The sequence below is a fragment of the Ranitomeya imitator genome, chromosome 2, assembly GCF_032444005.1.
Source record: "Ranitomeya imitator isolate aRanImi1 chromosome 2, aRanImi1.pri, whole genome shotgun sequence".
NCBI classification, from domain to species: domain Eukaryota; kingdom Metazoa; phylum Chordata; class Amphibia; order Anura; family Dendrobatidae; genus Ranitomeya; species Ranitomeya imitator.
The window spans coordinates 801,768,275-801,781,327 of NC_091283.1; the positions used below are offsets into that span (position 1 = coordinate 801,768,275).

The following is a 13,053-nucleotide window of genomic DNA, read 5'->3' on the forward strand; positions in this document are numbered from 1 at the left end:
AGTTGGGTACATTCTGAGAAAAAAGGAATTGACTGGTGAGCTTGGGAACTCAAAAAGGCCTGGGCGTCCACGGATGACAACAGTGGTGGATGATCGCCGCATACTTAATTTGGTGAAGAAGAACCCGTTCACAACATCAACTGAAGTCCAGAACACTCTCAGTGAAGTAGGTGTATCTGTCTCTAAGTCAACAGTAAAGAGAAGACTCCATGACAGTAAATACAAAGGGTTCACATCTAGATGCAAACCATTCATCAATACCAAAAATAGACAGGCCAGAGTTAAATTTGCAGAAAAACACCTCAAGAAGCCAGCTCAGTTCTGGAAAAGTATTCTATGGACAGATGAGACAAAGATCAACCTGTACCAGAATGATGGGAAGAAAAAAGTTTGGAGAAGAAAGGGAACGGCACATGATCCAAGGCACACCACATCCTCTGTAAAACATGGTGGAGGCAACGTGATGGCATGGGCATGCATGGCTTTCAATGGCACTGGGTCACTTGTGTTTATTGATGACATAAGAGCAGACAAGAGTAGCCGGATGAATTCTGAAGTGTACCAGGATATACTTTCAGCCCAGATTCAGCCAAATGCTGCAAAGTTGATTGGACGGCGCTTCATAGTACAGATGGACAATGACCCCAAGCATACATCCAAAGCTACCCAGGAGTTCATGAGTGCCAAAAAGTGGAACATTCTGCAATGGCCAAGTCAATCTCCAGATCTAAACCCAATTGAGCATGCATTTCACTTGCTCAAATCCAGACTTAAGACGGAAAGACCCACAAACAAGCAAGACCTGAAGGCTGCGGCTGTAAAGGCCTGGCAAAGCATTAAGAAGGAGGAAACCCAGCGTTTGGTGATGTCCATGGGTTCCAGACTTAAGGCAGTGATTGCCTCCAAAGGATTTGCAACAAAATATTGAAAATAAAAATATTTTGTTTGGGTTATGTTTATTTGTCCAATTACTTTTGACCTCCTAAAATGTGGAGTGTTTGTAAAGAAATGTGTACAATTCCTACATTTTCTATCAGATATTTTTGTTCAACCCTTCAAATTAAACGTTACAATCTGCACTTGAATTCTGTTGTAGAGGTTTCATTTCAAATCCAATGTGGTGGCATGCAGAGCCCAACTCGCGAAAATTGTGTCACTGTCCAAATATTTCTGGCCCTAACTGTATTTCCTGTTTAATTTAAACATTCAATTCTAGGATTAGTGCTGCTTTAACCCCTTAACCCCCGGAGCTTTTTTCGGTTTTGTATTTTCGTTTTATGCTCCCTTTCTTCCCAGAGCCATAACTTTTTTATTTTTCCATCAATATGGCCATGTAAGGACTTGTTTTTGCAGGACAAGTTTTACATTTGAACTACACCATTGGTTTTACCATGTCTTGTACTAGAAAACGGGAAAAAAATTCCAAGTGCGGTGAAATTGCAAACAAAGTGCAATCCCACACTTTTGTTTGGCATTTTTACTAGGATCACTAAATGCTAAAACTGACCTGCCATTATGATTCTCCAGGTCATTACGAGTTCATAAACACCAAACATGCCTAGGTTCCTTTTAATGTAAGTGGTGAAAAAAAATTCCAAACTTTGTTAAAAAAAATTGTGCCATTTTCCGATACCTGTAGCGTCTCCATTTTTTGTGATTTCGGGATGGGTTTGCGTGCCAAGCTGACGTTTATAATGATACCATTTTGGTACAGATACAATCTTTTTATCGCCCATTATTGCATTTTAATGTCCGGTGATCAAAGCTTTTTTCTATCTACTCCGCATTTAGCGATCAAGTTAATCCTTTTTTTTTACTTGATAGAGCAGGTGATTCTGAACACGGCAATACCAAATATGTGTAGGTTTGATTTTATTTTTATTGTTTTATTTTGAATGAGGTAAAAGGGGGATGATTTGAACTTTCAAATTTTTTTATTTTTTTATATTTTTAAAAACATTTATTTTATATTTGCCAAGCTACATAGAGGTGATGGTCAGATCGCCTCTATGTAGTAGAATTGCTGACTTGCTATGAGCACCAACCACTGGGTGGCGCTCACAGCAATCCGGCACTGACAACCATAGAGGTCTGCAGGAGACCTCGAGTTGTCATGCCAACACACCTGTGACCCGCGATTACGTGACACAGGTGACCCCGGTGTGTGTATTCCCGGTGCAATTGCCGGAAGCGCTATTTTAATACTGCTGTCGGAGTTTGACAGCGGCATTTAACTAGTTAATAGCCGCGGGTGCATCGCGATTCCACCTGCGGCTATTGCGGGCACATGTCAGTTGTTCAAAACAGCTGACATGTCCTGGGAAAGATGTGGGCTCACTGCCGGAGCCCACATCAAAGGGAGGGATACCGACATTGGCATACCATTACACCTCATGTCGGTAAGGGGTTAAGGATGGACAACTTGTTCACTTATTCAGTGTGCAATACATACAGTAGGTGAAATAAGTATTGAACATGTCACCAATTTTCTAAGTAAATATTTTTCTAAAGGTGCTATTGACATGAAATTCTCACCAAATGTCAGTAACAACTCATCCAATCCACACAGTCAAAGAAATCAAACCATAGATGTCCATAAGATAAGTTGATGAGAATTGACACAGGACAAAAGAATTGAACATGCTTTCTAAAATTGTATTAATGCTTCATACATGATGACAGCTTCAAGATGCCTCCTGTATGGATAAACTAGTTGCATGCATTGTTCATGTGTGATTTTGGCCTATTCTTCCACATCAACATTCTTCCATAAATTTTCTTTCTTTGAAACCAATTGAGAGTTTTCTAGGTTGTGTGTTTGGGATTATTCTCTTGCTGAAATGTCCACCCTCGTTTCATCTTCATCATTCTGGTAGAGAGCAGCAGATTTTTTAAAGAATATCTTGGTACATTTATCCATTCATCGTTCTTTCAATTATATGAAGTTTGCCAGTGGTGTATGCTGAAAACAGCCTATAACTATGATGATTTTCACATTTCCAAATTTCACTGCTGGTATGGTGATTCTGAGTTAATATGTTGTGCTTTAGGCTTGCAACATGGTATGTATTGTGACATTCAAATAGTTCAATTTTGGTCTTATCTGAGCAGATTATAATCTCCTAGTATTTCACAGGCTTGTCTAAATTTTGTGGAGCAAACTTTAAAGGTGCTTGAACATGTTTTTTGTTCAGGAATTGAAGTCATGCATGGTGAGTGTGCATACAGGCCACTGACGTTGAGTGCATTACTTTGTTTTGTTTGAAACAATTGTAAAAGCTGATTGTAGGTCTTTCTATTGCTCCAGATTATGGCCCCAACAGTGTTCACTGGAACTTTCAGTAGTTTAGAAATTCTTTTGTAAATAATGCCACCTGTATGTTTTGCAACAATAAGGTTGCAAAAGTCTTGAGACAGCTCACTGGATTAACCCATCATGAGATGTATCTTGTGTGCACATTGGTAGTGAGACACCTTTTTATATGACATCAGTTGAACCAGCTTATATTATTTTTCAATAAGTTGCAGAATTGTTTTCTAACTACTGATAGATTTCAGCTGTTCTCATGACTTTCCATGGCTTACTGCACCTCTCTTTCTGCATATATTCAATACATTTTCCCTGTGTCATATCTCATTATTACATATAAGTTATTTTATGGACATATATCGTTTGATTAGTTTGACTATGTGGATTGGATAGGTTGCTACCGACGTCTGGTTTGACATCAATTTCATGTTAATAGCACCTTTAGAAATATATTTACTTAGAAAATTGTGACATGTTCCATACTTATTTCACTCTCTGTATGTCACTTAATGGGGCACCTCTGGTTTTGATACTGCATTTGTATTCCTGTGTGTTTGGACTGTACTTTTACATGTGTGTGGTGCTCAGTATGTATCCTAAAAGATGAACTAGTATAAGATTGAGCTGCTAAATCATTTGTACCTCCTTTTTACCTGTGTTATGATTGTCCAGAAAGATGAAAGAAAAAAATGAATTTTGAAAGCATAACAATATATATTGCATAAGACCCTCATTGTAACGGCAGTATAAAGAATTTTTTTAAGTAGACATTTTATGTGTTATACTTTCCAATGGTACTAGGCGCAACAGTAGATACATGAAAATAGAAAGGAGAGAAAATGCTTATTACTTTCAACACTGAAAACCTATTATACTGTATATGTTGCACAAACGCCTCTCTGTAACTACAGTAGGGAGATATTTCATCTGGATATTTCTTTATTATGACCAGCTCTATCCTCGCCTACTGTATTCTCACCCATCCCTTGTAGATTGTGAGCCCTCGCGGGCAGGATCCTCTCTCCTCCTGTACCAGTTATGACTTGTATTGTTTAAGATTATTGTACTTGTTTTTATTATGTATACCGCTCCTCACATGTAAAGCGCCATGGAATAAATGGCGCTATAACAATAAATAATAATAATAATAATAATAATGATAATAATTATTATTATACTTACCAGCAGTTGTGGATGCTGTACATACATGAAAATGGAGCAAAAAGAGAAAGCTTTATTACTTTAAAACTTGGACATTTATGAAGTGATCAAAATTTACATTTTTAATGTCTACTCTTCATACTTAGTGTTAAATTAAATTAAATGCTAAACATCACTAAATGATATAGGTCTTATCTATGAAGTTAGTACAGACATGAACTGAAAATAATGCAAATAATAAGAAATTCAGTGGCTTAACTGTATTTTAGAAAAACCTACTGCAGTGTGCAAGAAAAATGTAAACTGAGAGTGATTTTTGTCAAAAATTGGGGCAAAACTACAACACGACCTCGGTGACACTTGGTTATCAATCGAGTATCACAGTGATCGGATGTCCTCATTACTCGGCAAGCATTGGGCGGTGCTCGAGTTAAAAATCAAATCTGTAAACATTTCTGTGACTTGCTGGAAAAGCTTTTAAAAATTTTGTAGGCCTCCATTTCTCAGGCATACAGTGTTCCGTGGTCTGAACATTTCTATCTGTCAAACCATTAACAAGCCAAGCTTTTAAAAATTTTGTAGGCTTCCATTCCTCAGACAAAGTGTTAAAAGGTCTGTGAACATTTATGTGACCTTTGGAAATGAGAAAAGGCCGAAGGACGCAGAAACATTTTCTGGATTGAATTTGGTGGTCATCCATATACTTTTTCATCCTGTTACATTACGGTGAGGTAAACTCACAAAAAACTTTTTGATTGCTACTGGTGACCAATATTTTTTTTTTTATTAAAAACAAACTTGGTTTCAAGAGACCTAGCAATTACAAAATGCATAAGGCGTGCATTAAGGGACAAGGAAGTGAAAGTGCTGATGATGGTGCACGCAGGTGCTGAGGACATGGGGCAGGTATGACTTTATCAGTTGCTGGAGCACAAGCAAGACACCCATCCATGACAGATAGGTTGCTGTTACACTTTGCAGGGAGGCACAAAACACCACTTCTGAAGCCAGAACAGTGCACACATGGTCATTTGGATAATAGATAATACTTCCAGCAGGCCTGGCAGCACCACACAGTCTTCCACACCAGCCTAAAGCCTGGATCACTTAATCCCCACCCTGATTCTCCTTCCTCCCACCCTACTGAGTCCCAGGAATCTCATGATTCGACACTAGGACACTCCGAGGAGCAGATTTCTTAATTATTGCCTTTCAACCTGCAAGTTCAAGGACAGAACCACATGCTGTTTAGTGATGCCGAAAACCTAGAGCAGCCTTAGCCACAAGAACATGACAATGGGGAATGGCAAATTTGGGATAAGGAGGATGATGATGAGACACATTTGCTGCTAAGTCTTCTTGTTAAGTTACAAAGTCAGGAGGACCAGGCACATTGGTTTAAGATGAGGGGGTGGATGACAAAGTCACCTCCCCAAACTGGGAAGATGGCATGCAGAGTGAGGACACCATTATCAGGCACTTCAAAATCCTTTTCCCAGCACAGCATTCCATTGTCCTCCTTTCCCTAGGCATTGGAACGAAAGAGAAAGTTCCCAGCCAACCACCTACAGGCCCAAATGCTAAGCGGGCACATTTCCAGGCTGCTTGCCATGGAAAAATTGCCATTTGGGCTTGTGGACACAGAGTATTTCCGCCAACTCATAGCGGAAGCCATCCCTTGGTACTTAGTCCCCAGCCACCACTATTTCTCTTGGTGTGGCATCCCCACCTTGTACCAGCATGTGTACTGGAACATCATCAGTGCCTTTACCAACACACTTACGGGGATTGTACACTTAAATACCGACACATAGACAAGTGCTGGTGGCCGGGAACACTGAAGAAACACTGGATGAATATTGTTGAGACATGCAGAGCAAGGACAGCAGCACTGATGGGGAGAGATTGGCAGCACCAAAACAGACAGGAAAAGACAGTGGGCTGACCAGATGGACAAGGTGGGAAACTGTTCTGCTGACCACAGATACTTGTGCATTTCTGCGTCAAAGAGTTAGGTGTTCCTCAGTTTGGGACTTTTCTAAAGAAAATTCTGAGAGTAACAAAATGGCCATTTTTAACTTGTGCCATACCAAGATCAGCAGGGATGTGACCACTAAGAACCTAACCACCACCAGCGTGATCAGACACATGTCATCTAAGCACTCAACTCAGTGGACCGAACGCCTGAGATCATGATTGGTGTCATCAGATGACACCACTGACTCTTACCCTGTGCTAGTTGCTTCCCAATAACCTGTCCAAGCACTGGTGCAGATGCTTCTTGCAGCTGTCCTCACACATTTTGACTTACCATCATCAGGCACTTTGAAATCCTTGTCTAAGCTCATTGTTTATCTGCCCCCACCCCAGGCCTTGGATAGAAACAGAAGGGCCACCCACCCACATGAACTGTCCCTCTATGCCTAGGAAGTGTTGTGCTGCACAAGCGGTCATAACATACATGCACTTTCGCCTGTCAACGGAGAATGCCGACACGCTCAGTCTCATAAAAATGAACCAAGTCTATATCAGCCCACACTTTTCCACACCACCAGATGACAGCAACACATAAACTGTTTGTAATATTCAATATTTGTGGTGGTATATAAAACTGACAAAACCTTTCCAAAATTTTCTATGGATTTAAAGATTCATCCATACACTGTAACGCGATTCTTATTACATTATGGTGGTATACATGGGCAGCATGGTGGCTCAGTCATTAGGACTGCAGCCTTGCAGTGCTGGGGTCCTGGCCTCAAATCCCACCAAGGAAAACAACTGCAAGGAGTTCTCCCCGTGTTTGTGTGGGCTTTCTCTGGTTTCCTGCCTTATTCCAAAGAAAGTTCCAGAATTGGCACATCTAATAGATGCACCTGTTTTGCGGGCTGCTATTTTTAGGCTGTGGGGGTCAATATCAATGGCTCCTTATCAGCCTGACAATACCAGACTCCAGCTGCCTGTTTTAGCTTATCTGATGTCAAAAATGGGGGGAACACTATACTGTCTATATTGTAAGTATGATAAGAAGATATTTCAGGTGGAAGTTTCTGTATTGTACTTACCAACAGGTGTAGTTGCTGCTGCAGAAACATGAAAATAAAGAGGAAAGAAAAAGGAAAACTATATTACTTTGAAGCTTTCAAAATACAATTATGATCATATAACATATGGTAAATTATGCAAAAAAATTATATTTTTGTTAAATTGGTTGTCCACTACTAGGCCAACACCTTCCACTCTGAATATGTGCCCCCGTTAAAATAAAAGACGTACTCTCAGCTCTTGTGCCCCAACCGTTGCAGCGGTTTCGTGACTCACGTTCCCGGTTCTTATGTGAGGTTATGTCACATGAGCGCTCTGCCCAATCAGTGCTGGCATCACTGTCCCCACCTTCGGACATGTAAGTAATCAAGAGGAAGTGAGTGGCCAGCTGCAACCTTGACATCTTCTTCATTATTTATATTTTCGAAGGAGGAGACAGGGATTTTAATGAGACAAAATATCCATTCCACCAAGTATCTTTACACCTTCTAAATAATATAACATAATGATATACCCACACTGATTGATTATAGCTGTAGGTATTTATGACTATACTCAAGCGAATGGGTTTTTGCTAGATTTTTATTTCTCATGGTAGTCACAGTCTTCATTTGCTACTTGCCCACTATAAATTGATTTGGTACATGTTCTTGCATAGCTTTTATAGATAGACATAAAGAAATGTATTTATAGTCAACTAGCTGAAGAGCCCGGCGTTGCCTGGGCATAGTAAATATCTGTGGTTAGTTATAGCACCTCACTTCTCTTATTTTCCCATCACGCCTCTCATTTTCCCAATCACATCTTTCATTTTCCCCCTCACATCTCTCATTTTCTCCCTCACACCTCTCATTTTCTCCCTCACTCCTCGCATATCCCCCCCAAACACTTGTCATTTCGACCTCACATCTGTCATTTTCCGATCACTCCACTATTTTCCCTCACTCCTCTCATTTTGCACTCACACCTTTTCATTTTCACCTCACACCTCTCATTTTCCCCTCAGTATATACATGTTTGTCATCTCCCTTATATATAGTATACACTTGTATGTCATCTCCTGTATATAGTGTATACCTGTATGTCATCTCCCCTGTATATAGTATATACATGCTGTGTGTCATCTCCCCTGTATATAGTATATACCTGTATGTCATCTCCTTCTATATATAGTATATACCTGTATGTCATCTCCTCCTGTATATGGTATATACCTGTGTGTCATCTCCCCTGTATATAGTATATATCTGTGTGTCATCTCCTCCTGTATATAGCATATACCTGTATGTCATCTCCTCCTGTATATAGTATATACCTGTAGGTCATCTGCTCCTGTATATAGTATATACCTGTGTGTCATCTCCTCCTGTATATAGTATGTACCTGTATGTCATCTCCTCCTCTATATGGTATATACCTGTGTGTCATCTCTCCTGTATATAGTATATAACTGTGTGTCATCTCCCCTGTATATAGTATATACTGTACCTGTGTGTCATCTCTTCCTGTATATAGTATATACCTATACACAGGTATATTTTGGTCAGTATTTTTACCTCAGTATTTGTAAGATAAATTGGCAGCCTGATCCCCAGCCAACAGGAAGCCCTCCCCCTGGCAGTATATATTAGCTTACACATACACATAATAGACAGGTCATGTGATTGACAGCTGCCGTATTTCCTATATGGTACATTTGTTGCTCTTGTAGTTTGTCTGCTTATTAATCAGATTTTTATTTTAGAAGGATAATACCAGACTTGTGTGTGTTTTAGGGTGAGTTTCGTTTGTCAAGTTGTGTGTGTTGAGTTGCGTGTGGCGACATGCATGTAGCGACTTTTGTGAGATGAGTTTTGTGTGGCAACATGCGTGTAGCAACTTTTTGTGTGTTGAGTTGCATGTGACAGGTTAGTGTAGCAAGTTGTGTGCAGCAAGTTTCGCGCATAGCGAGTTTTCCACGTGGCGAGTTTTATGTGTTGTGCGTTTTGAGTATGTGCAAGTTTTGTGTGAGGCAACTTTTGCATGTGTTGCAACTTTTGTGCATGTGGCAATTTTTCCATGTGTGCAAGTTTTGCGTGTGGCTAGTATTCCATGAGGTGAGTTTTGCACTTGTGGCGAGTTTTGCGTGAGCCTAGTTTTTGCATGTGGCGAGTTTTGCGCGTGGCGAGTTTTGAGCGGCGACTTTTGTGTTTCGACTTTAATGTGGCGAGGTTGGTGTATGTGTGGTGAAATGTGTGCTGAGGGTGGTATATGTGTTCAAGCACGTGGTAGTTTGTGGTGCATTTTGTGTGTGTGTTCATATGCCCGTGTGTGGTGAGTATCCCATGTCGGGGCCTTACCTTAACAACTGTACGGTATATACTCTTTGGCGCCATCGCTCTCATTCTTTAAGTCCCCCTTGTTCACATCTGGCAGCTGTCAATTTGCCTCCAACACTTTTCCTTTCACTTTTCCCCATTATATAGATAGGGGCAAAATTGTTTGGTGAATTGGAAAGCGCGGGGTTCAAATTTCACCTCACAACATAGCCTATGACGCTCTCGGGGTCCAGACGTGTGACTGTGCAAAATTTTGTGGCTGTAGCTGCGACACCTCCAACACTTTTCCTTTCACTTTTTCCCCATTATGTAGATAGGGGCAAAATTGTTTGGTGAATTGGAAAGCGCAAGGTTAAAATTTCACCTCACAACATAGCCTATGACGCTCTCAGGGTCCAGACGTGTGACTGTGCAAAATTTTGTGGCTGTAGCTGCGACGGTGCAGATGCCAATCCAGGACATACACACATACACACACACACATTCAGCTTTATATATTAGATTTAACATCTCCTTAGTCTTGTCATGATGGTTACATATTGAATGAGCCAATATTACATCACATTACAATTTTGATGGTGATTTTTTATTTAATGCATATTATTGAATATATATCTTTATTTTGCAACTGGCATAAATGTTTTTTTATTATGGCTATTACATCTTTATTTAACTGTATGTGCGCCTGCCTGTTTCCAGCCACTGCATACCTGCTTGTTGATTATAATAAAGATTTTTTTATATTTTATAATACTTGATACATTTACTCTTATATCTGTGCTTACCTATGTATTTGCAATATAACTAAGGTATTTGACGTAAGTTTCATCAGTCACCCAAGTGCATTTTTTATGTCTGATATACTCATGGACTTTCATTCTCTTTTTATTTTACATTTAACTTCAGTAACATTTTGTTTTCTATTTTACATTTATTCCTGTTTGGCATCTCTCTTTTGGGGGATTTTGTACTGTATATGTTGTATAATTATATCTCTGTAAATACGGATTAGGAGTTATTTCAGGTGGAAATTTCTGTATTATACTTACCAACAGTCGTAGATGCTGCTGTAGATATATGAAAATCAAGAGAAAAGAAAAGGGAAAACTGTATTATTTCGAAATATGTAAAACACGGTATTGACCATGATAACATACAGTAAATTATTCATAAAACTTCTGTTGTACATTCTGAGCATAATGCAATGGGTTTTTTATGTTTGTTATTGCATTTTATTAAATGTGTACATACTAGAGTTGAACAAGTTAAAATTTGCCAGCTTTGCCGAATTTTAGCCAGGAAAATTAAGTTGCAAATCCAAAGCACTCCAAATGCCTTGCCCTTATAAAATGTGTATGACATTCTCGGCACGCCCCTGAAGAAGCAGGGCGAAACGAGCATGTCCGGGCCAGAGGTAGAAGCTCCAGTATTTTGCCACATAGTGGCTGATCTAGAGGTATATTAACCATCCACCATCATATCATTTCTTTAAGTTTTTTTGCCTGAGACTTAGCTGCTGGCATACATAGGCATAATAAGTTATTTATATTTATTAAGGTGCCAAAATATTGTTGATTTTGATAAGGAAGAATTTATGCCATAAACTCAAATATTAGGATCAGTTGTATTCCACATTTGTATCCATTATATGGTTCATAAAAGCACAAGAACTTTGGATTTTTGACATAAATTGCCATCTTGTGGCTAACTTTAATAATGACATCCGTGGATATAGAATGACTATTTTATAATTCTCATTTGTTGATAATAAAACCAAGATATTCCTTGCCGCTATCTATATATTTATGTGAGTCTTCTTGCCTTCTAATTCCAGTACCAAAATATGGTGGAAAATAAGTATTTGGTCATCCGTGGATATAGAATGACTATTTTATAATTCTCATTTGTTGATAATAAAACCAAGATATTCCTTGCCGCTATCTATATATTTATGTGAGTCTTCTTGCCTTCTAATTCCAGTACCAAAATATGGTGGAAAATAAGTATTTGGTCATTAACAAAAGTTCATCTCAATATTTTGTTATATATCCTTTGTTGGCAATGACAATGGTCAAACGTTTTTTGTAAGTCTTCACAAAGTTGGCACAAACTGACTGTTGTTGGTATGTTGGCCCATTCCTTCATGCAAATCTCTAGAGCAGTGATGTTTTGGGCCTGTCGCTGGGCAACACGGACTTTGTGATTTAAAATTGCCTTTTAATGTAACAATTTTCATATTGTTTATGTTGTGTCCTGGACCACATAAATGTTTGGCCACCAGTAAATGTTTTTTTATCTTCCCGCCGCAGCACTTTTTCGTTTTTGTGCCATTGTTTTTTTCGCTCCCCTCCTTCCCAGAGCCATAGCTTTTTTATTTTTCCGTCAATATGGTCATGTGAGGGGGGCTTATTTTTTGCTGGACGAGTTGTACTTTTGAACTACACCATTGGTTTTACCATGACTTGTACTAGAAAACGGGAAAAAATTTCCAAGTGCCGTGCAATCCCACACTTGTTTTTTGATTGTTTTCTTTTTGCTAGCTTCACTAAATGCTAAAACTGAGCAGCCATAATGATTATCCTGGTTATTATGAGTTCATAGACATCTAACATGTCTAGGTTATTTTTTATCTAAGTGGTGAAAAAAAATTCAAACTTTGCTGGAGCCCACATCAAAGCAGGGGACCCGACATGCGCCATACTAGTACGGGGCATGTCGGGAAGGGGTTAATTGTGTGGCATGGAGACATCATCCTTACTCACAGTTTCTATCCTGTTTCTCCCATATAGGTGGAGTGGTGGAGATGGGTGGAGCCAGTGATGCACATCCGGTTTCTGTGAGTTAAATGCTCTGCCAGAGATTGACAGCAGCATTTAGCATGTTAACAGATATAGGTAGATCACGATTACCCCCGCGGCAGTTAGGGGCACATGACCACTGGTCAGATCAGCTGTCATGTGCCAGAAAACATGCAGGCTCAGCATCGGAGCCCACATCAAATGCTGGGACACACCCTATCATGTATATATATACGTCGTAGGTCGTAAAGGGGTTAAGCATGGTTTGATAGATAATAACAGTGAAGGCATACTGAGTTATCCAGGTGTCACAGCTTAAGCCTGTGATGTAGTATAGCAATCAGGTGACACAAATAGAACGTCATCTAAAAAAAACATCCTGTTCCAGTAACAACGCTGCTTCAGCAACTTGACCGCTGCA

General features: G+C 39.5%; 1 protein-coding gene across 1 annotated transcript in view; it reads right to left on the reverse strand.

Annotated features, from left to right (window-relative positions):
- Positions 1-13,053, reverse strand: part of LOC138665856 (scavenger receptor cysteine-rich domain-containing protein DMBT1-like) — an 81,746-nt gene that overhangs the window by 30,476 nt on the left and 38,217 nt on the right. The window contains exons 11-13 of the mRNA XM_069753760.1: positions 10,884-10,901; positions 7,537-7,554; positions 4,493-4,507 (exon numbers count right to left, since the gene is read on the reverse strand). Coding sequence (XP_069609861.1) covers positions 4,493-4,507; positions 7,537-7,554; positions 10,884-10,901 — 51 coding nt within the window. The remainder of the gene's footprint in view (positions 1-4,492; positions 4,508-7,536; positions 7,555-10,883; positions 10,902-13,053) is intronic.